The following is a 26,331-nucleotide window of genomic DNA, read 5'->3' as shown; positions in this document are numbered from 1 at the left end:
AGGGGGTCAGACTAGATGATCTGCTAAGGTCCCTTCCGAACCTAGAAACTATGAAACTATGAAAAGACTATAGGAAGAACTCCAAATATAAAAAATAAGGGATGCTTTGATGGAAATTGTAGAAAGGTAACTGAGGATTGATGTGTTTGATGTGCAGCAAGCAGCATTTGCCTTCAGAATCAGTCTCACAGAGGAATATGAGAAAACCAAAAAAGGCCAAGAAACTGGTAAGCAACACAGAAGAAAATATTTACATGGCTTAAGGGAGAAGATGGGATAGAATAGGAGGACTAATAATGTGACGGTATTATACCAGGGTATCAACATATGGAGGAAAGGATATCAACCGTGAAAAAGTCTGATTGAAAACAAAAATGGAAAACTCTTAGATACAAAGAGTGTAATTACGGAAGGGTGGAGGGAGTAGTTTAATAAGCTCCTTAATGATGAGCTGGATAAAAGTGAACCACAAACAGCCATTTTCCAGACACCTGAACTGTTTGTGGAAGAACCAATTTTTGAAGAAATTCAAGAGGCAATTAGAACACTCAGAAACAACAAAGTGCCAGGTGTTGATAATGTTCCTGCTGAATTATTAAAAACAAGAAGGGAGAAGCTAACTCAAAAACTTTATAAACTAGTTTTGCTGGTCTGGTGGTTTGAAAAAAAATCCAGAGAAATGGAAGGAGGGAGATGGTCAAATGCCCAATTTTGAAAAAGTGACAAAATGGAATGCAAGAGTTACTGTGGTATCTCCCTACAACATTTGACATCCTATTTTGCATATTTTCCATGGGTTTATTCCTTCCACAGAGTGTAAGTCTGAATTCCAGAAAGACAAGTTCATTGGATCAAATATTTTCCATTTACCAACTCTTGGAGAAAAAAAATGGGGATATGATAAAATCTATGCAAACTATACATACTTAGAAAGGTTACAATAATATATCAAAAGATAGCCACTGGCCTGCAATGACAGAATTTGGAATCCCTGAAAAAGTGACAAGTTTCTTGCAAAAATCTCACAGTGGAATCAATGTAAATGGGCCATACCACCTCCACCTTTGGGGCTATACTGATGATTTGGCTACTGTAGGAGACAGTGTAAAAGATGGCCGGAGATTTGAAGGAAGCCACAAGAAAAATGGGATTGAAAAATCAATGAGGACCAAATCCTAGGTTTAAGATTGTCCAAGGTCTTGCCATCAGCTTATGTAGCAGTTGATAACCACAGATGTCAATATATTGAACAGCTTAACTAGGTGGAACAATTAATTACTTATTATAATTTGATGAAGTAGGAAAATAAAATGTGGGTGCAGAGCCGAAACATTCATTTTCTCTGCAGAAAATTTTTAGCTCCGCACAACTACTGAGAAAGATCAAGTTCCAGAAAGACCAAGGTACAGCCTATTGTTTTATATCTGTTTGCTAAGAAGGCAGAAATACTTCTAAACACTTTTTAAAGTACTGTGATTAATCAGGGGGTTAGTAAGGCAGAGTGATCGGCAGGAGAAGAATTAATAGGAAACTGAAGGAGGTTTATGAACCAGCAGTGTGACCAAGGCAGCAGCCACATGAGCTGACCTGGCAAGAAAAGGGGAGGGTAATGGTAGCTGCTGGTGCAGCTACGTGGTTGTGCCAGTGGCACAGTGGTAGCCGGAAGTCACTGCTGCCCTGGGTATCCAGCTGTCCTGTTATACCTCTGCTATGAAAATATAAGAATAGCACATGTAGTTACAGCCCCAATGACTTCAAAGTACAGAACATGTAGTTAGGATGACAGAAAATAGACCGGCTAAGCATCTTGTGGAAGACTCTAGCTATGATGTTTGGCCTTCTGGCTGACCAAGGAGAAGATGGAGCATATCAGTGAGCAAGACCCAAGAGCCCTTACTATGAACAACAGCACCGAGAAAAATCTGTGCGTGTCAGAAAGAGGAGGGATAAATAGTAAGAGTGGCCAAGGACCTCTAGAGAGCCAGGGAGAATGGCCAGAAAGGATATTTATTTCCAGCCTCACAGGGAGAAGCTACCAATATTGGTTCCTTATCCTTTTTTCCCTTTTGGCTTCTCACAAAAATCCCCTGCTCATTATTGAACACTTTCCAAGAGCATATGAAATTTAGCTGGTTAAGATACTACCACCTCTGAGCCAACTTCAGCAAAATAATCCTCTACAGAAGCAAGCCTTTGTCATCTGAGCTGCAGAGAACAAGAAATACCTGGAAATGTGCATTCTCCAACCAAGAAAAAATAAACAACTCAAAACAAAAAACCCCCAGTACTGTACTGCTTTTCTGGTTTACACTCTGTTTACATTTATGTCAAAGAAAGTTCATTATAAACATACAGTGTTTCTCCATTATGAACATACAGTGCTTCAGACTATCTGACTTTCTAGGGGTAGCTGGCCACTAGGGAATGTGTCTGAGAGTCCTGTAAAACTTCCCCACCTAAAGAGGCAGGCCACGTTTGATATCTAGCATGAGCTGGGAAATGGAGACTTCCAGTCAATAGCATGCATACCCATTGTTCTTCCATCCCTAACCTCCTGAGATCTCAAAACATAGGGCCAAGTCTCTGCTTGTGTAAAATGACACCATTCCATTCACTTCAATGGAACCGCACCAATGAATACCAGTGGATAACCTGGCTTTGAAAGTGGCTTTTCCAAGGCTTCCCGCTTCTTGACAGCATGACATTTTCCTTAATAGCCATGGTGGGAACAACTTTAATGGCTGCTACATCCGTTTCTAACTCATTATGTGCATTACTCACCATGTCCCCTGGATTAAAGTGCCAGAACCTTCCAATTTAGTAATTTGTGGAGCAAAATAGTCTATTTCTGACTGCAGTTGCTGTGCCAGAGCCGCCATGGTGGACAGTAACATCGCTTTAAAAGTAAAGTCTTGGTGTGACTGACAGCCCAGGCAGCAGGACTGTCTTGCAGAGCGCATGTACGTGGCAGCCATCACAGCCCAGGTTACAGTTCTGCCTCTTGTTCCACAAGAGTGTGGTCCTAACCAGCACCCTCGGAAGCCCTCCCCCATCACTGATATCTGAGCCCTGCAGAGCCACGCACAGAAAGGTGCTGCTCGTTGGGAAAAAGTCCACCTTTTCCCTCTGTCACTTGATAATCTAGCATGGTTAAGAGCATCTCCAAGGTGTTTGCTTTGCCACCCCAACTACAAAAGGCTGCCCTTTTGCCCTGTGCAAGGCCAGCTGGACCAGCAGTTTCCTCATCATTAGAATTCAGGACAGAGGTGCAGCATTCTCCCCACAGGTAGGTCTTGCACCTCCATATCATGGAGCATATGTGATTATTTGGAGGCAACAGGTCTGTGCACAGACACGCAGGAAAGTATGCTTGATAAGCAGATATGAGGGAACATTCACATTATTTAAATGCTCCATACACATTCCATGTTTCTTTCATCTCTTCCCACTGTATAGGACTGTACTGCCAATTTGTTTCCCTCCCAACCCATTTGTTGCTGTGATGGTGCACTTCAGAAAGCACCGAGTGGTCCAGTGATAACTGCAGGTTGGATTCATCCCCAACATGAACTGGACCCTTTGCATGGGCCAGTTTGAGAGGAACTAATCCCTCTTCTCCCCACTACAAGCACACTGGCAAAGGGGGAACTTGTGCTGTCCCTGCTTTCCCATTCTCCCTCCCCTTACCAGAAGCTTTGCAGATGCTGTTATGCTGGAATGTGATGTCAGCTAAGATGCCAGATATCTGAGTCTCTCACTCTTTTAGGACTTAGCACAGCAGGGAACATTTCAGTGACTCCATTTTTCCTTCCCTGTGCAGCCATCCTGCTAGAGGAGGCAGGGGGATATGCATCTCGTTCATACAGTGATCTTTTTACTATAAAAATGGTCAGATGATAACATATCCCAGCTGCTTTTTCAATAGTAACACTTGTCACTTGAAGATCTTTGAGCCATGGGATGGAGTATTACCCCCAACAGTGTTTCCCACGCTTCTTTCCGATACATCTCCTGCATGTTGGTTTAGAGCCAGGCACACGTGAATGATGCCACCCACACAGGAGGAACAGGAAGGAAAAGCAGAACAGAGGAGAAAGTGGCAGAGCAGGGAAATGCTACCAGATTCCTTCTACAGTGACTTCATTGTAGGTTAACATATGCCTGTTGGGTTGGCTGAGCATAGCATGGAACAACTCGCTGCATCTAGCCTGTCAAGCACGTGTGGGCCTTTCACTGGCTGAGCTCTGTTGCTGGCATGTCATGCTTTGGACTGCATATTCCTGGCAGCTGGAGAGGGGTCTAGGGCTACAGCCAGTGTAGATGAGGAAATATTTCTTGCCCAACCAGCCTGTGTCTCATTCACAGATTTGCTGTCCCTGAGTCACTGCCCTTCAAATGACAGCTGAGTTTAGCTCTCTCTGTGCAGCACTGGGCATGAGTTGCATTTTAATGGCCTCTGAGTGACAGCAAGGATAGCCAGTGGCAGGCTGAGCTAGATCCTCACCCACCTGCCTCTCTGGGCCTAGCTGCACATCCCTGATGCCACAGCCAATCAACAAAGGCCAAATGGTGAGGAACACTCTGTAGAAAGCCATGTACGGAGATAAGCCAACTGTTTCAGGAGAGAGAAAGCCTGTGGACCATTTCTAGAGCCAGGCCTGAGCATCTGAATAAGTGACTTCCCTCTTCTGCTTCTGGGCAAGACCTGAAAATAGATGTGCTGAAATGCTGGAGGTTGCTCTTGTGCCACTCCTCTCCAACAGCAAAGGTGGAGCTAGGTTGGGGGAGTCTCAGCAGCAACATTTTCTTTCAAGTCTCTTGTGTAGACATCCACGCCCAAAAGACTGAGATAATTCTGTAAACTTCAGGAAACTAAACCGAATGGAACCTTTCGAGGTTCAGCCCTTGTTAACAGAAAACCCTGCACAGATGCAGGATCCAACAGTTTTTGATGAGATTAGAATGCAGTGGCAGTAAACATGAGGGAGCTTTGCTAGGCTAAGACTGGAAATGGATCTTGACAGCTAATCTGGGAAACACTGGGCTAAATCCTCTTTGACAGCTAAGAATTTCCTTGTACTGGAGGGAAATTTATTGCCCCACCACACCCAGCTGCAGTAGCTGGGAGGTGAAGCAGTGAACAGCATGGTCAAGGAAGAAGGGGGGCACAAAGAGGACCTCTAGCCCCCACCAGTTGCAGTGGGTGTAACTTTAAGGAAGCTGACATCCCAGCCCCACACCTCAGCAATCACTTTATCTTGTTGCATATGGATTCATTGCAGCTCCCATGGGTACATGCAAACTCAGACACGTTCAGTCCCCTGAAAGAATGTAAAACCATCCTTCTGCACCCTTTAGGCCAGCGATTCTCAAACTGTGTGTTGTAACTCCAAATGGGATCACAACATCAGTGGATGGGGTTGTGGGGGTAGGGGGCTGTGGGTTGGGAGTGAGGGACCATGCTGAGGAAATGAGGCCATAAATGGGGTCATGTCGAGGAAAAGTTTGGGAAACACTGCTTTAGGTCGTGTAAGACCTCCTGTCCACCACCATACCCTCCACAGAGCTACATATCTCCTCTTCCCTTCTGAAGGGGCAGAAGACTGTTTCCTGTACTGACAGGCCAAGCAACTCCACCTGGTCATTTATGGGCCCTGTAGGAGGGTCCCACATACTAGTGGAGATGGCCCCTGCATTGTAGGCAGTTATGGACTCTGCAAGGCCACTCACTCTGGGAGCAATTAATGTAACAGGATTAGCGTTTGTCCATGTGGACAGCATATACTACCAGCTGCTATGCACAGACTTTATACCCAGACTTCCTTACTCTGCCACCTTGAAAGAACCATGCATGCAGGCCCCTCACCACTATCTGAGCACATCTGTCCTATTACACTGCCATGCACCAAGCCCCCCCGTCTCTGCTGTGTGTTCTGCCCCTACTACTGCATTTGCCCACAAGTCCAACAACTCTTACATGCAGACCCCCTCACAAACTCCTCCTCTGCTTTTACACTCTGCTATACCAGTAAGGTTAATTATTGATCAGCCCCCCTACTCTCTCCCCCCATCTGCTAAGCAGCTCCCATAGCCATAGATCAGGTTATAGACAGGTGGCTGCTTCTCCAAAGGGTTTGAAACAGTTATGAAGCAGACCCAGAAGGCTGCAGCAGGAGTGACTCTGCTCAGGGACAGCCTGGCCAATTGTTGCTGCTTGAGGCAGGGGCATTCCATGCAGATGCTACAACTAGGACAGTGAACCCCATCCTGCTAGCTTCATCACTCCCACCCTGGCTTAGAAAAAGGGAAAGGAGTACAAACAGGCCAGATCCCTGTCCAGTCAAAATGTTGCGTGTGTGAAAGGTTATACTTCCTCTGCTACCTCTATATTAGGTTGGCTTCCCACATTTAAGTCTTTGCCAAGTGGAGAGGCACCTAGAAGGACAAGTGGCCTAGATAATTCCGTGATGGGCATGTGAGAAATAAAGATGCTCTGAAACACTCAATTTTGGGACTCTGATGAGATTAACACTACACACCTAAATGATAAAGTCTGCGCGGGTCTCAGACTGTGGTGGCTGTACACTAATGCAAAATATATAGCTGATAGCACTGTGCCACCCCAGTGAGGGGGAATGTGGCATGTGGGCTAGCAAGATGCAGAGGCAACAGGGACAGGAAAGGAGGAAGACCAAGTTCTGGAGGTGGTGAGCTGAGGGCAGCCATGGATGCTTCTGGCAGCAGGGTACCCAGCATGGGAGTCACTTTGCTACATCACTGTAAACTCAGCATAATGTGTCACAGTGTTGACGAACTGAGTTTATTGACTCCTCCAAGCTGCCTATAACCCGACAGGACCATTGCACATTGGATGCTTTCCAAAATAACTCATTATCCACTAAAATAATGCACCGTGACTCTTATGCTGGAGCTGTGCCTGCTTCTCCAGGGAATCTGTTCCATCCCTCACTGGTGAATTCAGTTCAGCAGTAGCTCCGGTCTTACCTTTAAATGTAGCCGCAAGTTGTAAACACTGATGCAGTAAATAAGAGATTCCCTTCCCAATAACTAACAGTCTCTGATTTGAGCCCCATTAAAACCTCACTGGGAGGCGTCTCAGAGGTCCAATGTTATCCACAAATAAACTTCTCTACCTTATGCACATGTAACATACCCATGTGTATGTACCATGGTGATGGACATGCATAGACAGATGAGAGCCAGATACCTGATATTAAAGGTTGAGAGTTCACTGTAGCAGGGGCAACTCCTCTGCTTCACTTCTGTTGGAGAAACTGGGGCCCAGAGAATTCAGAAAAACCTGCTGCACAATACTGGGGGACTCAGTAGAGCACTACTGTCACATCAGTTTAAGCACATTTTACTTGACAGCACTGGCCCAAAAAGCTGCACGTTGTGGTGCCTGCCACCCTCATCAGAATGGAAAGGTGGAACATGGGCAAATCACACTGGGCCTGGTGACTCTGCAGGCTGACATGGTAAATATGGAGGCAACTGTAGTTCACTCATTTTATGTAACCTCGAGCTGGCTCTAGGATTGTTGGCCAGTTTTTAATGGACTCACCTTAGCTGAAAAATCTGAAGTTCCCTTTGTTTAAAATAAAGTGTAAAGACATTCAAATTCTACCCTGGCATTCCCCAAGAGCACAGGTCAGGATGAAGCCCCACTTTGCCAAGCAGTGTAAATGGAAATTGTCCCAAAAATATAGGTTTACTTTTTTAAACAAGTCTTCAATGTCCACCTCATGGATCAGCAACAATTATCCAATGAGTAAAAGTGCTATTTAACTAAAGGTCAAACTCTATGGAGATTAACCCCTGTTTGGAAGCCTTACACTATGTGAATTTCATCATTTTAATTTCAATGAGAGCATGGCACTTGGGGAGTTTGAAGCCTTCCCTCTGAGGCATCATGAGCCTAGATAAAGCATCTCTAGACAGCTGTTTGAGACCTGAGGTCCGGCCAGGGTGATGGAGTGGTGTCACTGCCCCAGCTGAGGAAAAGGCAAAAAGTAAATGCTTGGAGACAAAGTTTCTCCTGATACAAACTGGCTTTGCTTCACTGAAGTCAGGCCTACAGCACCAATTTAGGTGCCACCAATGACCCTGGTTTAAGGTGCTTCAGGTCTCTGTTACTGGATATAGGTGGCTCAGGTACCCTGGTACAGATGGACTTTTTATATTACAGGAAGAATAGAGATGGGACTGTTACAGTTTTAAGCCTTAATGATCCAAGGTGCAAGTAGCACAAGGAAGGAATTAAAGAAAATATATAAGATTTTTCTGTGGACAGCATCCCTCCCTTTAATCCTTGATTGCACCAGCAAGCAGACAACAATACTGAGCCACCACAGCTCATCAGTTGTGTATGACTGCTGTCTAAACTCTCAGTGGTTAAATGCTTGACAGGATAGTCATGCAGCATAGACGATGTTTTCCTCAGTACATGGACCTGAGTGAGACCTTATCCTTTTCCACAGATTTATGTAGCCACCAGGGGAACTGTAGCAGCAGTTCATTTATATCCAGGAAGCATCAACATACACTTGGTCTTAGGGGTTAGCTGAGAGCTTCCCCAAAGGCACCGCCCACCAGAGAGTCCGCTGCTGGGATGAGTACGTCATCACACCAGAGCAGAGACCCACTAAGCTCAAATACCATGTAGGACCAGAGCCCCCACATATGGATTTCCATTCTGTTTTCTAATTTAAATCACCAGGCTTTGTGTTTACTGAAGACAAATAACCTACTCTTATTTACAAGCAGACAAATGGGACCCGATTACCTGCCAATTTAGGTTGTGTTGCAGCCCAACAATAACATGCACATGGGTGAGAAACCCTAGACTTCCATTAGTGTAATCCAGCTCCTACTGGAAATCATGAGAGATCCCCGCTATCTTCCATGGGTTTTAGTTTAGGCCCTTGGTCTGAGTCCTTGGGGATTCAAGCCCTGGGCTGGCAGAAGCTGCAAGCATTGCTCAAGGTAACATGTTCAGCACCTCTGGAAATGTAAGCATGTAGCACTCACAGGGGGAAGGAAAGGAGACAGGGCCTCATGTCCCTCTCTAGTTTCCCTCCCCAGTTGGCATGCATAGGAGAACTGAGATAAACAGGGAGCCATCAATAGCAAGAGACACTACAATGCAGAAAGCAGAGAGACAAGCCTGCAGATATTTCCCATGCACTGTCTAACAAGCTGCCATGTCAAATGAAACTACCAACTTGCCCAGCTGATTCATGCAGCAGAAACAGCTGGAATTGTCACTAGAAACCATTTAATTCTAAGGCTAGGAGGATGGCTTGCCACTTTGAACAACAGGTCTGCAGCCCATCCCCTCTCTAGAACCACATATTGGACTTTCATCAGGCTACAGTGTGGCCCTTCGTATCAGATATGTTGGATCATTTGAACAAGGCCTTACAAACCGAGGGCCTGCCTACTTTGCATTAGCTCGTAAGGGTTCAGATGCACTTTTCAGCAGAGAAGTGGAGGTGTTGTTGTCTGCTGTATTCATGGATGCTACCATCCACCTCAGAAGAGGCTGCATGTTGGCAGTACTGACAAGCCCAACTATTCAAATATCTTGAGTCAGGCCCCAAACATTGAGAAGACTGTACAAAAGACCATGAGATAGTAAAAGAAAAAGACTGTTATTTTTTGAGCTCCCCTTACCCCTTCCTTTAATAGTTGGGTAACAATTATAGAACTGGCACCTCCCGTAAGTGCCTCATGCTTTAGAGGATGTAGGTCTCTTCAGGAGCTCTCAATGGAGAACACAACTGAGACCGAGGCATTGCTGTGCTAGGCCCCATACAACCTTATATTATCCCTGCTCAAAGAATTTACAGTTCGTTGCAAAGCACAGTGACAAGTTTATACAGTAGTAGAAGAATGACTAGCAATCCATCGAATCTCCTTCAGGGACTTCCACACTTCCCTGAGATAGGCACAACTTTTGATCTCCAGGCTGGATTCAAACAACTGACTGATCACATTAGGCACATGAAACTGGAAGGGTCAAATCCTCTGTCAGGCGCCATCCATCCAATCCCTTTTAAGATGGAGCTTGATCATTTATAAAAATAAGTGGGATTTTTACCCCCAATTAAATTTCTGTGGCTTATTAGCAACTCCCTGAGGCATCCTGTCCCCCAGTAGTTACTTAGGTTACAGCTCCGAGAATAAGGCAGGCTCCTGGGAAGATGAGTTTGTATAAATCAAGTTCTGACCTTTTTGGAGATTTCAGAGACAGGGCCTCCCACTCTCTGGGCACACAGGCAAAATACACTGCTTTCAGCCTCTGCTCCTGGTTTTAAAAAGGACAGCTCCCAGTAGCCAAGCACAAAAATTGAGCAACAAAACAGGATTTCCAAACTTCTTTCTAACTATCCTCGTCTAAAGCCTCAAACAATTTCAGCAATTACTTCAGGTCCTCACATTAACAAACACATACGCTTCACCCCACAGAGGCCATAGGCAGAGCTAGTCAGGGTATCTCAACAGAAAATGCTTATCCAACAGAACAGAACAGAACTAACTTACGAAAGTGTGCTGATTCCATCAGAATATTTTCCTGGTTTCCCATCAGCTCAGCCATATGGTTTCCTGCTTCCCTCGACTCCCCAGCAACCCCCTACTGAGGAGCCTGGGGGCTTCGTTTCCTTGACCTTCCAAGCCCCTTGGAAACCTGCTAGGCAGGCTTCCAAGTGCCCTGCCTAGCAGGTTCCCATGGCTAGCAGGTTCCCAGGGCTACCTGCTTCACAAACTTCCAGGACCATGAATAAACAAGGAATTTGGACAGAAGAACTGAAAAGTTTCTGGATGTGGAAATTTTTTAAAAGAGGTATCTGCCTTTCCTATCTAAGGTAGAATGAGAAATATGTAGAAATGCAAAATTATCCATGGGATGGAAATTCTAGGCATTTTAGGCATAAATCCATTCAAGCCTTCAAGCCCAAAGCACAGAGCCCTCTGATATCAGTGACAGGAATGACTGGAGGCAGAAGGGAAGAAAACAAGCTGTCATCTTCACTGTGGTCCAGCTTATACTTCACCAGTACAGGTCTTTGAGACAGCAATGGAAAGTCGGGCAGCAGGATCTCTAGTTTCTTTTCTTGGCTCTGGGGGGGCACAGTGTGGGCTGGTTGCTAAAGCCAAATCTAATAAAGCTTCTGTTCACGTAATCTGTGTGGACTGAACTGCTGCCCTCTGGATTCAAGAAGCATGATCCCCTAGCACTTATGTTACAGAAACTGACATGCTAGTATATGGAGCACATCAGCCTCACAACCCTATGCAAGTGGTCCACTCTCTAAAGGATGACACAAAGCCAACCTGTGTTAGCATGAGTTGTCAGAGTAAGCAATCTGGGTTATTCCTTCCCAAAGACTGAATGTGTGGCTCTGTAGAGTGATGACCCAGGTTTTATTCCCAGCTCTGCCTGAAGTGGCACAGTAGAGGCTCTCAACAGTCTGATCTATAAAATGAATGATTGATGGTTACCTCTAAGGTAGGTGAAGGTTCGATTAAAACTGTGCACTGGGAGGGGCTTGGCAATGTTAGCACCACTCAGCTGAGCTGCCAGGATAGAATGGCTGGCTGCCTCGCTCAGGCTCAGTACATCACCCTGTAAGCTACCAGGCACATGTAGGCGCCTGCTTTCCCTCCCTTCTTTCTCCATGACAAGCATCAAGGCAGACGCTTACTGAATACTCACAACAGCTTCTCCAGAAGAAGCCAAAAATCACAGTGCTCAGGATAAAAAGCTCACCAGAGTCAGCAGCACTGTTTCAGCCTACTTTATGTATGCAGCTGCAAAGCACTTTCAGGTTCTTCAGGATGGGAAGCAGAAGTAAACCATCTGACAGGGCTGAAGCAGTAACCATGCCCACCTAATAAGGGCCTGCTAGCCCTCCCAATCCACCCCAGGGCAATGTTAGAAATAAAATAGGTTTTATTGTGAAAATAACAGTTTTTTGCATCCATTTTGTTATTATAAAGCAAAACTACATGATTCATTTCTAGCTTTGAGGTTTTTTGAATATAGCAAATGACCTTTACTCTTTGCTTTAAAGGTTTGAAGATGAGTTTCACACAAGGCACACAACTATCACTGCATTAGAGGATATGATTTCAGTACAGCACAGACATAACTGCAGATTTCTTTTGCTCAAGTTCTTTATGTGACTTAATCGCATCACTGCAGAGTGATGACCTCTATCTATATAGAAATTGTGTTTGATACTTTTTTGTGTTCAGTAAGGTTTACACATGTGGTTCTGGTCAAGCTTGGCAATTTACATATTGAGTTAGTCCATTGTTTACTCTGGAATTTTTTCTTACCTCATGAAATGCAAGTAAAATGTCATGCTGCCACCGACAAAAAAAGTAACAGTTTTGTTTTTTAAAATACAGTCTTTCAGGGCAACTCTTGGGACTGCTTTATATGGAGGGTTTGTAATCTCAGTGATATATTACAAGACAGAATGTTAAAGTCTGAAATAACTTTAGACAGTGGCTGATCAATAAACTACTCTTGGTGATGGGCAGGTTGTGACAAACTGACAGAAGGCACGAAATCTAAAGGCAACACAGATGCCCTTTTGATTGCTGGTGCCAGAAAGGCCTGGCCTTTCAACACAAATATTGATGAGAACAACAAATTGTTATTTATGGAAGCCTAAACAAAATGAACTAAAAATATAACATGATTTAAGCAAGCACCAGGGACCAGCAGAATGAACTGAGGTCAGTGCAGAGACCTAACCTTTGGGTTTCTTGCCTTGTATTTGCCTCACACTGTTAGCGTTGAACACTGCATTAGTAGCTTTTTTTTTGGATAGCACTTAAAGAAAACTCTCCCCGACTAGCAGCAAAAGCTGGCAGGATAGACTATGACACACAAGAATGTCATGTTCAGATGTAGGCGATCTGAAGCGGGTATTTACTTGCTAGACTGCGGCAGCTCTTCCTAAACATCTACTCCCCGAGTGCGTAGTTGCTGTTCTTATGAAAAGCAGTTACGGCACATGCTGTTTTTCAAAGCTAAATGTCTCAGCCATTTTACAACATGCTTCGCATTTTCGGAAGCAACTGGGTCACACGAGCTGCTTGCTGTCTTCTACTGAAGCAAACTTGGTTTGTAGCATGAAACTATAGGTCCCTGGAAAGCAATCCTTTCACCTTCCAAGACCCAGTGAGGACTGCAGACATAAGAGATGCACCAGGGACCAAAAACATTTGTTTGCCTAGGGGCAAATATAGAAGAAAAAAAAAAGTCTGGACTTTGAAGGTGTTCAGATAGCTCACTAGCCTGTGTGGAAGCCAGAAAAGCATCTGTGACTTGAATGCAGAGGCCAGCGCACATGCAGTGTGTGGAAATGGAAAACTGCTGCCATACAGGGAGTGGGCAAGAGGTGGATATGCCCTGCTTCCACCTGTAAGCGGGGTGGAAACTGGCAGGAGGAGGAATAACTGAAATCCAGCCAGTCTGAGCTGGAAAGGTTTAGACTTGAACCTCATTGCTCCTTTCATCAGGGCACTTGGGTGACAAGCTTTCAGTACACACAATGTATAAATTGCGCCCCCAGCTGTGTCCTCCAATGCACAGAACACCATATTAGGACACAGGAAAGAGGAGCTTGTTTCCAGCTCCATCACTGGCCTGCTGCATGACCCTGGGGAAATCACATCACCTCTGTGCCTTAATTCCTTTTTTACAGTAAGAAGCCAAGACTGACCCTCCCATGTCAGATGCTTTGAGGTCTATGGATAAGAAGAGCTAAGCCGTTGTTACTAACCATGTCCGTGGCAATCCCAAAACTACATGGACCTGCAAAACTGTGCCAAGAAAGCACTGCTCCTCTATGAAATAAGGGAAACTGGGGTCTTTTATCAGTTGTTAGTGACCATGGCTCCTATCCCAACAGTTGCATGACTCGATGTTCACCAAAGGGACAGCAATCTTAAACCCTGAAGCCTTTTCTAATCCTCAGAGAGCTGTGTACAAAAAATGATAGAAATCACAGTTGGAAGAGACCCATAGATCACAGCAAGGCAACCTCACAGATGTGGCATTCTGCACCCCCCACCCTCCCCACCCAAATCAAAGGAGCCAGGATTTTGCCCTGGGCATGAATGTAAGACTGTTCGGTCTGGTATATTCTGATGTCCTGTTTTAAGTCACAGATAAATTACCCTTCCTTTGGAGATTATCTCCTGCTGGAATGTTTTACCAGTAGACAGCAAAACCTCCCCCTTGTTAATTCTTTGGTGTTCCTTTTAGTTGCATCTGTTCTGTCCCACAAAAAACAGTCCCTCCCCCTTCTTGGGGTTGACCTTTCAGATACCAACTGGTTACCTGGGTCCCTACCATGGCCCTCCCTGTACAGGGAGCAGGAGCTTTCAACATCTCTGAATAATCTCACTGGTGGATCCTGCTGAACCCATTTTTCACCAAATCAATCTTCCCTCTCCCTTCCATGCTATATCATCCTATACATGCATCGCTCCTATCACAATTCTTTTATCCCTCACTGAACCTTTTCAGTCATAGCTCAATGTTTATGGAGGGGGAAGGAAGATGAAACACTGGCCAAATTTATGGCATCCCACTATTTGCTAGACTATGTGCCATCGTAACATGACTCTCAGTTGTTTCTACCTCAGCTCTCTTATTGGCTTTTTACTGCAGGTGATTCCACAGAGCTCTCTTCCCAAGTCCTATTCTTCACAGAAACCTTCATGTTCCGAGGCAAAAGCTGGCCATAACATTTTGGGGCTGACTTATTACACTTTTCTGCTTTCCAGCTGAAAGGGGAATGCTGGAACCCAGGACCTGCAGCTATCAATACTGAAAGCAACATTCAGTGGACAATTCTCCACACAGAACAGGATTTTGGAAGCCACTGGGGCAACTCCCACAGGAAAAGTGTTAAAGATAGAGAAAATAACTTAATGGTGAGATCCAGAATAACTCATGGTATTAACATAACCCAGTGCTCAGAGCCCATCCCTGGGCTCCAGACTGCCAGAGATGCAAAGGAGTGTAAACAAATCCAACACAATTCACTAATCTAAAAGCCATGCATCTCTTCGGCTTTAGTCCCTTCCTTTACCACTTCATTCCCTGTCTCTCCTTCCTTTCTGACTCATTTTGTCCATCTCCAGATTGTTTTGTCTTGCGTCTCATTTCTATACTGAATTTAGTCAGCTTTATTCCCTCTTTCTCTGAGCAGCAGCATCTTTCTCCTCTTCCCACCTCGTTTTTGCCCCACTCTGTCGCTCATTCCCATGGTACCTTCTCACTTCTGCTTTGTTCCTTTACTGCCGTTTTCAGTCTTCACTTCTTCCTATTGTTGCTCACCTCTGCATTCTATTCTCTCTTCAAGGTCCTCCACCATGGACTCAAACATATTACAAATATGAATTTCTTATTTATTTGCCTAGTGCCAGCCATGTTCTTGATACCATACAATACACAAGAGCAGAGACAGTCCCTGACCTTCCAAGCTTGCAGTTTGATAGACAGAGGCACAAAGGAGACGGGGTGCACTGGGAAATCCAGACATGTGAATAACTGAGAGGTTTTAATTCTGATGAATATGGGTAAATCACACCACTCTAAAGAGGCATATACCACTAAAATCTGAGCCCTGCCCAGGCCTGGGTACCTGATGGTCCCTTTAACATGCTGTCTGGGGTGGCTTGCCACCCACTCCAACTCAGCATGGAGCAGACTGCAACCATCTTCCTACATGCTCCCATCCTGTACTTCCCCAGTCTCCTGCACTCTCATCTGCTCCTCTCTCAGATCTGAAGACCCATGTCTTCTGCAACACCTACATTTTCTCCCAAACCCAACAAAATAAGAAAAGAAAAGAATTTAGGATTTTCAAAAGTGATCTAAAGGAAACTATGTTTTCTGCAATCCTCCAAGAGCATTTGGCACCAATCTGTCTCCTCCAATGGAAGGTCTCTATGGCAGCAAATGTCTTGCAGGGAGCTGAGCACATTGCTGAAGTGTTAACAAAGACATGAACAATAACAAAGCAAAGTTTTAGAAACATACAGCTTTTGACCAAATTTATTAACATCTGGTCCAGAGAACCTATGTAAGGGTGGACCTTTGCCTTTGCTCATTGTGGCAGCCTACAGAGCTTGTATTTGGGGTTCTCCTAGGGCACCACCAACCAGCAGCACCATACTCCAGAGGTTCCTTCACATGTTGCCTTCCTAAAATCGGCGTCGTAGAGGAGGGGAGTTTGGTTATCCTAGTCCCCACTAGGGAACACCCCAACTAGAGGCAATAAGCAGCAGCTGAACTTGGGCTAGTAATGAGAGGAAGAGACAGGGAACATGCTGTGGGGACATGAGCTGCCCATTATAGGGGTGGAGGGGGGCGGAGTTCAGTGTTCTGTTGCTGGTCAGAGTTCACAGGCTGATCAGCTGCAAGGGATCACAGCCCAAGACTGATGGCTTAGGTTGTTTCTGGTTGAACAAGAATAATAAAATGGGCAGCCCAAAGACCGTTCTATTGTGTAGCCCAGGCTGCCTGTGAAGTCTCTGGCCAGCTGCTGCAGGTCTAGGCTCATCACAGTCCTTGGGCTGTGCGGTTTACATCACATTACGTCCATTACAAACGTATGCTTTGTCAGCAGGTTGGACAGGTGACATCTGGACAAGAGAAAAACCAGTTCAATAGAAACCATGGACATTTTGTCAAAATGTCTCTCCAATATGAAACGTTACTCCCTGCCCTCAAATGAAGAAGCATTTACAGATCAAAAAGCCTGAGGCAGATTATGAAGAGTATGTCATTCATTACCACAATGGCGCCCTGTCCCATGACCAAGGCTCCCAATTATACTCACCGCCCACCTGCTTGTGCACACTCCCAACATGGAAATACACCAGAAAGGCCTCTCTGGGGTCAATCCCTGAGGTCGCTTTCACATGTGCTGGAGATAGGGGTCTTGAGAGTGACTCCGGAACGGCTGTAGAGTACCCACAGAGCTGTGTTCCTGGGTTCTGAGCATGAGGGGCACGTGGGTGAAGTACACTTGAAAGCTTTAGTGATGGGACACACTCCTAGCTACCACCGTAAGGGTATGCCCTAAGTGACTTGGTGAATGCTGAAGAGGTATTCAGTAGCAGCAGTGACACAAATGCAAGACATGCCTTTCAGTCCTGTGCTCTGTTTCAGCTTGGCATGCTATTGTATGCGACTCAGCTGTCCAGCTGAGGCCACTGGTCAAACTGGCCACTCAGAGGACTGTCTCTTGCAGCCACGAGGGAACTTGTGTTAGCTCTAAACCTATCTGCGGTTTCTGTTCCCAACAGCCCTGAAATCACAATCTGGGTTTCTGGCTCAGTTGGAATGACAGACCCTGCACCACAGAGGTACATTTGTATTGCTTTCAGTTTCCAAGTTTTTCTGAAGACAAGAAGTGTTGACAACATATTTGGTTTTCAGATTAAAACTAAGATTGATCTTGCCAGCTACAGAACTCTAAAATCACAAGGGGACACGTTTTCAGGACCTGTTAGTTCCTACCTAGGGCATTTTTGGATGGTTTTGCCCATGTGCTTTACCATGTTCTTATCCAATGTGAATTTTAGCTGCCACCTGGCTGTTCAGCTTAACAATGCATTTGAGTCCATCAGGAACTCACATTATTCTCTGTTCTTTCACTAAACATCAGTGTCCAAAAGGAATCCTTTTATTTGAGTGCCCTGCCCCCACCTTTGATGGTTAAGAAGAAAATAGAGCTTGGAAGTAAATCACTATAGACTTTAGCTTTGCAAACAGAATGTAGCTTCCTCAGCACATTCTAGTTTTTCTTAATAAACTGTTTAGTGTCATCAGCAAATGCCACCAATTCTCTGTTCAACTCCTCCTCTAGCTCACTGACATATTAACTAATATACCAACTGTAGGGTTCCCTGCTGTTAACGTCTCTCTGCTCCAAGAAGAAACTAGCTACAATAGCATTGTTTCCCACACACAATCAGTTCTAAGTCCACAAGATGACTTTGTCCCATTGTTATTTATTTTCCCTTATAATCTTTTAGGGGATTTTGTGTTCAGAGTTAGCACATTAGACAAAGCCCTCTGCAGCAGCTATTTTTAGGGAGAAATAACATAATTACAGTGCTTATACCTTTAAGAAAACAAACCTTCAATTTTGTAGTGGTTAAGTTAGAGAGCATTTTTTTGCTTCATTGGAGAAAGCAGACCTACAAATGTTAAAAGGACCTTTGGCTCAGGGCTGGCTCAAAACAACAACAACTATTCCAGCCACTGACCTGCCTTTATATTATGGCCTCATTCTCACAGCACTGAACCTTCACTTTTTGAGCTAGTACTAACTGAATAAGGAGAAACCTAAATTTCACTCTGCTGCTACCCCCAAGTACATAAGAGCAATTAAAGGAGCCCTGATCTTTGGTTGGGCCCTTAGATGTCTCAGTGACACAAGAAGTGATGTGCCAGCGCTCAGGTAGCTAGTGGGTATTTGTGAAAATGTTCCCAAAAGTTCCATGAACCACAGCATTAAAGAGGATTTTCATGTTAATCTGTATCAGAATATGCAAATTCATTATTTGTTCTTCTGCTCAAAATGTTTCATTCCTCCAGTCAAGAAGAGGGGTAATGCCACACATGGGCTCAACTTTGGAGAGCTGTCATTTGCTAGGCAGAACAAATAGCCTATAATCAAAGTAAATACTTTGTAAAATTTCTCATACATATGCTTTGTTCATGCCATGTGGCTAGTATTTAGGCCCAGCTTCTTTGTGGGTATAAACTAGCGTAGATCCATTGACTTAAATGGAGCAAAATATATTTACATCAGCTGAGAATATAATGCACGTGGCAATAGTGCCCAGAGCTCTGTTATTCTGAGTGCTATACACTCCTGGAAGGAGACCATCCCTGACTCAAGGATCTCACGGTCCAAGACCACAGTCTTGCAAAGATGCATGCAATTGCTCACACACTGTGAAGAGTCCCTTTTGGCCAGGATTTTCAAAGGCAGCAAAGTTCAGTGGAATCTGGGTGTTTAACTCCCTATGCTCTTCTGAAAAAAACTTCATCCATTGGCTTCAACAGACCTGCTCCATGCATGAAGTTTAGCAAGCACATGATGAGCCTTGAAGCAGCAGGGCCTAAGCAGCATACAGCATGCAGAGGGGAATGACCAAATGGATACAACTGAAGCAGGAAATTCAATTTTTTTTCTCTTATAAACAGAAAAGAGAGACCCAGTTCTCTCCTGTTGCCACCTACAGCAGGCATCAGTAACTGGCTTGTAGGCACTATAGTAGAGGGGGAATGTCAATCTGAACTCTGGTCATTTTTCCCAAATGAGTTAAAAGTTGTTTCAGATGCTACTCCTAGCACTACATTCCCTTGCCATTTACAGTATTGTCATTTTACAATTGCACTTTCTTTCTTTCCATTCCCTTGGTGCTGTATGAAAGACCCACGTGAACCCAGCACACAGGCACAACCATGAAACCAACTCTGCAGAAAGTACTGCTAAATGCAAAAAGGACATGAAATGTAAAATACAGAAATGCATCTTCCTGCTTTAATGCCTCCTAGCTATGGGGATCTTTGGTGTTAGTTGTAACAGTAATAAGTAAAATATTTTCAGAGGGTAATTTAAAGTGAATGGTGCCCCTCTAGGAGTAACAAAAATGTTTGCAGAAATTAGGATTAGTCTATGAATTATTCCCAAACAGAAAAAAGGCTAAATGCGCTATGAATGTTATTGCAATGATTAATTTAAGCAGCTGTATTCCTTATACATCGAATGAACCATGCTATACAGTTTCCATCCTTGTGACTCCCACTGTGATTTTATTTCCCAATTGTTGCTTGGCTTTTATATTCCTGGCTCCTTGGGGCACAGCCTGTGTTATAAGGTGTCAACACATCAGTGCATAGCCAATGTTTTAAAACAGGGCTGTCCAACCAGCAGACCGCTAGGCCTCAACCTACCCTATTACACCAGCTGCAAGAGCAGTCAAGAGCCTCCGGGCTTTCCTTCCCTCCTCTGGCTCCCACATTCTGCACCCACATCAGGGGCCAACGTGGCATGTCGTGGGGCACTTAAGGTGAGGCCAAGATTACGCAGTGCATGGTGCAGCAGCATGGGGGGTGGGGGGAGAGGGGAAGGTGAGAGGGGGCCCACACAGGTACATGCTGCAGTGGTGTTTGTGGGGGACAATGTCCATGCAGGGTGAAGCCCAGGAGCTCAAATCCCCAACGATACAGTCTTCAGGACGCATGGCCCCTGGTCACTTCAGAAGTTGGACAGCCCTGCTTTAAAACTTTACATTACCTATACCGCTTCCTGCAACCCTGGGCTTTCCTGACCTAGCTCAGCTCAGTTTGTGCTACCAGATCAGATAACAGCCAAATGTTTGAAGCTGATTTGCTAAGAAGCTTTGGCTCAACTTGTATGTCCTTGCTTCTTGTCAAACAAACCAGCAAGCAACTAAACATGTGCTTTTCAATCAGCTTATCTCTTCCTGGGCCCAGTAGGGCTAGTGAATCTGGGCTGAGGGAAGCAAGTAGAGGAGACACAGATGACAGTAAACCTGCTACAGCAGGACCCTATTGGCTGACAGTCTACACTAGAAAGAGAGCCTTGTGCATCTCCTTTGTCTTGGGAGCATTTGCTAGCTCCGGCTGAATCGCTCCATGGTTCTGGATTCCATTCACCCAAGAATGATACAACTATAAGGGATGATCTACCCGCTCTGCCACCCATGGGGCATTTGGAGGTCACTGACCTACCTGATTTGGTGCAGTGAGGAGGGTTCCATTAGCACCAAGGTGTGTTCCTGGGAGGACTCTTCTTCTCCCTCTTTGATGCTGTTTTTGTGATCAGACAAGAAAAAAATGCCCCATTTCTGTTTGCTCCTGCTACTTCCTTTCCCTCCCATTCCCCCTAGAGCTTTTTCTCAATCCTACTGCCTGTGCAAGCCTCATGTCCTCAGTCTTCTGATTGAAGTGAAACAGTCAGATTTTCCAAAATTCACCAGCAACCACACACTCTCATGGAGCAGTGGTCTGCAAATTTCACCATATCATCTGTAGGCTTTGCTTAAGACCAGAGTTGTTTTAGCAAAAAACAGATCACCTGTTCTAAAGGTGGAAGTGGGCAGGGGTTATTCCCCAGATCTAATAAAATCTTCAAAAGTCACTGGGGTTCCCCCCCACCCAGCCTTCACCCCAGGAGCTCTACTTATGATATTTATTGAACTGCATTGTTCCTCCTGGAAGAAAAGAAGTTACTACAGTACTAGGATACCTGCTTCTGCAGATGGATTGGTCTCTGGGTAATTACGTACAAGTAGAGCTGGGACTGCATTGTCTTCTAGGCTTATGTTTTGCAATATTTATTATGAAAGGTAGAAAGGCTTTAATTAGAGGAAGAGTCAAATGATTTAGTGCTGAATAGCTTCCTGGCTCAGGAAGAGCAAACAAGGTGTGGAGCTTTTCACCAGTCCCAATGCAAACTCAACAGCATTGCTTTTACATTTGTTTTTTAAATAGCCATTTTGTGAAATGAATTGCAGGTCTCAGTCCAGTACCTCATAAGGAGGTATCCAAGGCTCAAGAGTACCACAACAACTAGAATCAACTGGCCTTTCTTCAAGAGTCCGAGTCACCCTCACAGTCCTAAATATCATCTTCTTCCTGATCAAGCTGAAGGACATTGGTAAGGGGCACTATGTGGAAGAAGTTTATATCCTTGCTGCCTGCACCATATCTGTTCTATAGAGGCATCCCAGTCAGTGCAGAACATTTCACTAGTGTTCAAACAAACACTAGAACAATAGTTAACACGGAGACATTTCACTCTCAGGGGGAGGCGTTTTCTCTAGGGTTCATTACTTGCTCCCTGCTTCAATCTCCTCAGCTCTGGCACAATTATATCATTCTCTTCAGTCTACCAACTCTGTCAGAGGAGCAAGTCTCAAAATTCCCCTTACCCCACAGTGGAGAATGTTATCTCATCTAGAGCAAAAGAAGGGGAGTTACAATCATTTGCAGAAAGCGTTTTCCTCTGGTGACAAAAAGGCTCTCTTAGAAAAACCAAATGTTCCTCCTTATTCATATACTAACCCAGGTTAGGAAATAGATTTTAATAAAGAAACCCCCCCACTACCGAATGGGACTTGTATTACCTGAAACTCTACATTCTTTCTTGCCAGGGAACTTTCACAAAGCATTTATGTAGAAATCATGCATTTGCTTATCTGATATCACAACATTATCTTCAATTCCTGTATTTTTTGCTGTTTTCTTCATCTATAAGAGCCCTTTGATATTGCTTAAATACAGATATTCTTTGAGCAATGTACAGCCAGTAGCAGCATCTTTAATACACAATATTATCCAGTATTTGAATAGGGCTTTACAGATCCAGGTTTCTTTATAAACATAACCAGCCTGATTTTCAGCCATGATGCGTAACCTGTCACAGCTAAAGTCAATGAAAGCTGCAGGTGCCCAGCACCTTGAAAAATCAGGCCATAACTCTCTAATCACCACAACAACTGACATATGCCTTAGCCTCATTTTACAAATGAGGAACAGACACACAGAAGGCAAGGTCAAAATTCTCAAATCTGAGTGCCTAAAGTAAGGCACCTAAATACATATTTAAGCATCTTGAATAAGTGGCCTGATTTTCTGGAGACACTGAAATCCATAGGAGCTGCAGATGCTCAGTGCCTCTGAAAAGCAGGTGCCTATGTAGGGTGCTAAATATGAAATGAGGGACCCAAGATGGGAGACTTTGGCCTCAGTCACCTGTTGAAGGCCACCCAGGCCAGGAGCCAGGTCTCCCAAACAGAGCACCGTCAGGTACTCTGCCCATGAGTTAAGGCTATCTTTCAAATGCACCTGATTAAACTTGATGTAATTTACTGATGCAAGGATGCACATTAACACACAGCAATCTCATAAACTATTTGATATATTTATTGGTGTCTCTACCTCAGCACCTACATTTTAAAAACATTTCTTACATGTTACTTTCCTAACTTCTTCTGCCACATGTACTATGGTAAAAATATGTATTAAATAGGACCCTGCTTCCAAGTGCTTAGCTTTCAGGGCTGTCACTTTTCCTTCTAAACTCCAAATACACCATTCCCCCCACCTCTATTTTTGTAGAAAGTCCAGTTCCACAAAGCATGTGGTAAGTTCAGTAGGGATGTGTATGTTTAACTGAGGCCTAAATCATATGCAACATTCCCTCTCTGCAATGCTCCCCCTCATATACATCCCCTGCATTTTGGTTCCTTGTGTCTCTGAATTCTATACAAACTTCCCCCACTGCAATTACACACACAAAGCATCTAACTGGCCTTCTGAACTGAAGGAGCCCAGAAAAATTGTAAAATTATGCACACAGGAAATACACACATTCACCACTCTCTGCTTGGCAGTACTTGTATCTTACTGAGTCAACCCTACCAACAATGCCAGCTCATCCACCCATTGCTCCCACAAGCACCTCCGTGCTCCCCCCGCCGAAGGCTGACTTGTATGCATGGAACACACATAGGATTAATCTGTAAAGCTACTGATCTTTCCCCTCTTTCAGTCCACCTTTTTGTGAGGCCTGGTGGAAATGAGTAGGGTGATGCCCAGTAGAGATTGTTGGTGTCTGCTTTATTTGTTTGTTCTAAATGACTCTGAACTTGTGAGTGGTGACTGGTTAGTCTATGCCAGTGGGGGCCAATGGTTTTGGCAGATGTGCCACAAATTAGCCCTGCACTTTCCTCGAGTGCCACCCTGATGCCCTTCCTCTGCTGGATCTATTGCTCTACCTTCTACCCCATCTGCCACTGAGCCGCCTGTCACCTCCCTGATCTGCCACATAGAGGCTGCTTGTACCACTTGTGGCTTTCATGCTACAGTTTAGCCACTCCTAGTCTATGCAACTGTATGTCCCCATCACTGGTAGCTTTTTCTCCTGTTTGCTCCATCTGCCAGTTTTTTATCATTTCAGAAAGATGTCACCTCAACAACTCTGTGCCCAGCTCTGGATGCATGTGCTAGCTCAAAATATGCTTGGATGGAAGAGCACTGCTAAAGGAGTTGCCAGTACTATTACTGCAGCACTAAGTTTTTCTTTGCGCTCTCCCAGGAAAGTGCGGAGAAAGAGTAACCCTGTTAATTTTTTAATTTGGTCCCATTGCCTCCCCGAGGTGATGTGGAAACACCCCCTTTGTTGTAATGTACAGAACACTGTCTCGGCCCCAAGACACCCCTCTCTGAAAGGGCAAGTTTGTAATTAGCAAGACAATTACACTTCCTGGACATAATATCCAGAGGAAGGTGGCACAGGTAGAGTCCAGGAGAACTCAGCTTAGTCACCTAATTGCTCTTGAACATGTTAATGTTCAGAGCCAGGCCACTGGGGATTAACCCCTTGTGTCACTGCCATGAGAAGTGATAGCAAAGCTTGGGGTAACTGGAAGAGGAATACATTAAAAACCAAAGGAGGATGCTGGGCTGGGAGGTTTGATCCAACTGGAGTGAGGGGAAAGCACCTTTTCTCAATCCATTCATAAGGAATGAATTCCTCTCCATAGCTGGTACAGCACTGAACAAGTGGCTGAGTGCATTGTGGGGATCTTGCCTTCCTACAAACCACTGGGCAGTCAGGCCCAGCTAGAGACAGGCAAAGGAGTTGGCTAGCCTCCGGCTCCAGGGGAGCACCGCCTAGGTAGGCACATGGTTTGGGCGGCTGTTTCCCACTGGGCCAGACTTAGACCATAAGTCACACACAGGTCCTGGCAGTCGCAAACCTTACCCTAGGCAACACTGTGCCTGCTCTCCTCTAGTGCTCAGCACCCACCCGCACTGCACCCTGCCCCACTCTGCTACCCCCAGTTGGGGGGCAGCAAGCCAGCAGCTGTGGGAAAGAGGATCTGGGGGTGCTGTACCTCCGTGGAGGGAGGGGAGGAAACACACGCAGGCAACAGCCTGGGATTCACACTGCACCCAGGGGCTAGTACCACGTGAACCAGCCTGGGGATGATGCCCTGCTTCTGTCCGTGGGGCAAGGCAGGGGGCAAGTGGTTCAACTCAGGGGGGCATGGCATCCTGAGCATATTGCTAGGGCCAGCCTCAGGGCCAAATCAGGGGCCTGTTACACCACCTCGCAGCACCTCCTTCTCTCCCGTTGCTGGGAGTCTTGCCAATGCATCCCCCTCCAAGCAGGACACCAGCACAGAATCCCCCAGCATCCTGATCGCTACAGCCAAGAGCAAGTCCAAGGGCCAGGACCCGGGAGCCAGGGCTCACACCCAGGTGCCATGCGCTTCCAAACTCCTTCTGCAGCGTGGTATGGCAGGCGCTTGCCCCCCCGGGGGCCCTTACCTTGCAGTCTCTTAGACAGGATCGCACAGAATACTCCTCCGCCTGCAAGTATTTCTCCAGCAAGAGGTCAAACTCCTCGTATTTTTCCTGAGCGTGTTGGTCCAGCATCTGATACGCCTGCACGCAGCTGCTACACGCCTCCCCGTCCAGGGCCCCGGCCGCAGCAGCCACAAAATCCACCATCAGGTTGTCCAAACTGCAATCCAAGCTGTCCTGGCCGGCCATGCCCAGCAGCAGGTCCCAGATCGTGTAAGTATCACAAAAGGAGAGGTTGAAGTTCCTAAAATAAGCCTGTAAGAAGTTCCTTTTGGAGGAGGAGGAGGAGGAGGAGGGAGGGGGCCTGAAAGGGGCGGCAGGGAAAGAGCCCAAGAGTCGTTGCAAAGAATTGAGGGTGGCGCAAGCCGAGTCCAGGTCGAGGCGGCCCCGGGCACCAGTGCAATGGGGGACGGGCGCAGCCCATTTGGTCAGGTTGCTGAGGAGCAGCTCGCAGCGGCCCTCCTGCGCCTGCCGGGCCCCGGGCAGCAGGAGCGGGGCCCCGGCCGCGGCCACCCGCATGAGGCTCCTCTCCTTGGCCCGCAGCTTGGCGCCGGCACAGAGCCACAGATGGTCAGCCAGGAGCACGGTGAAGAAGAGGAGGGAGGCGAGGGACATTCGCCATTTCTGGGCCCGCTCGGAGTCGGCGCAGGGCTTGTCGTGGTGCCGGGGCGCGCAGCACACCCTCACCGCCGCGTCAGCGTCTGCTCGTGGATACATCCAAGCGCCCCGGATCATATTTCGGGGCCGGGGCGCGGCCGCGGTCTCCGGGGGGCGGCTCCCCGCGCTCGAGGCTGCCCCCAGCAATGTCACCTGCCTCCCCCGGCGCGGCGCGGCATGCTGCGGGCTGGCCGCGGCCG

At 45.9% G+C, this 26,331-nt stretch overlaps 1 protein-coding gene across 1 annotated transcript in view; it reads right to left on the bottom strand.

Annotated features, from left to right (window-relative positions):
* The window catches only part of FAM155B (family with sequence similarity 155 member B), an 80,296-nt gene extending 53,971 nt beyond the window's left edge, over nt 1–26,325 (bottom strand). The window contains exon 1 of the mRNA XM_019521109.1: nt 25,439–26,325. Within this exon, the coding sequence (XP_019376654.1) occupies nt 25,439–26,209 (771 nt within the window). The 5' untranslated portion in view covers nt 26,210–26,325. The remainder of the gene's footprint in view (nt 1–25,438) is intronic.
* Between the last annotated feature and the right edge of the window lie 6 nt (nt 26,326–26,331).

Source organism: Gavialis gangeticus, unplaced genomic scaffold (assembly GCF_001723915.1).
Source record: "Gavialis gangeticus isolate Ggan-Ray unplaced genomic scaffold, GavGan_comp1, whole genome shotgun sequence".
In the NCBI taxonomy this organism is placed as follows: Eukaryota; Metazoa; Chordata; order Crocodylia; family Gavialidae; genus Gavialis; species Gavialis gangeticus.
Note: the sequence above shows the minus strand (reverse complement) of the source record. Positions and strands in the feature narration are given on the sequence as shown.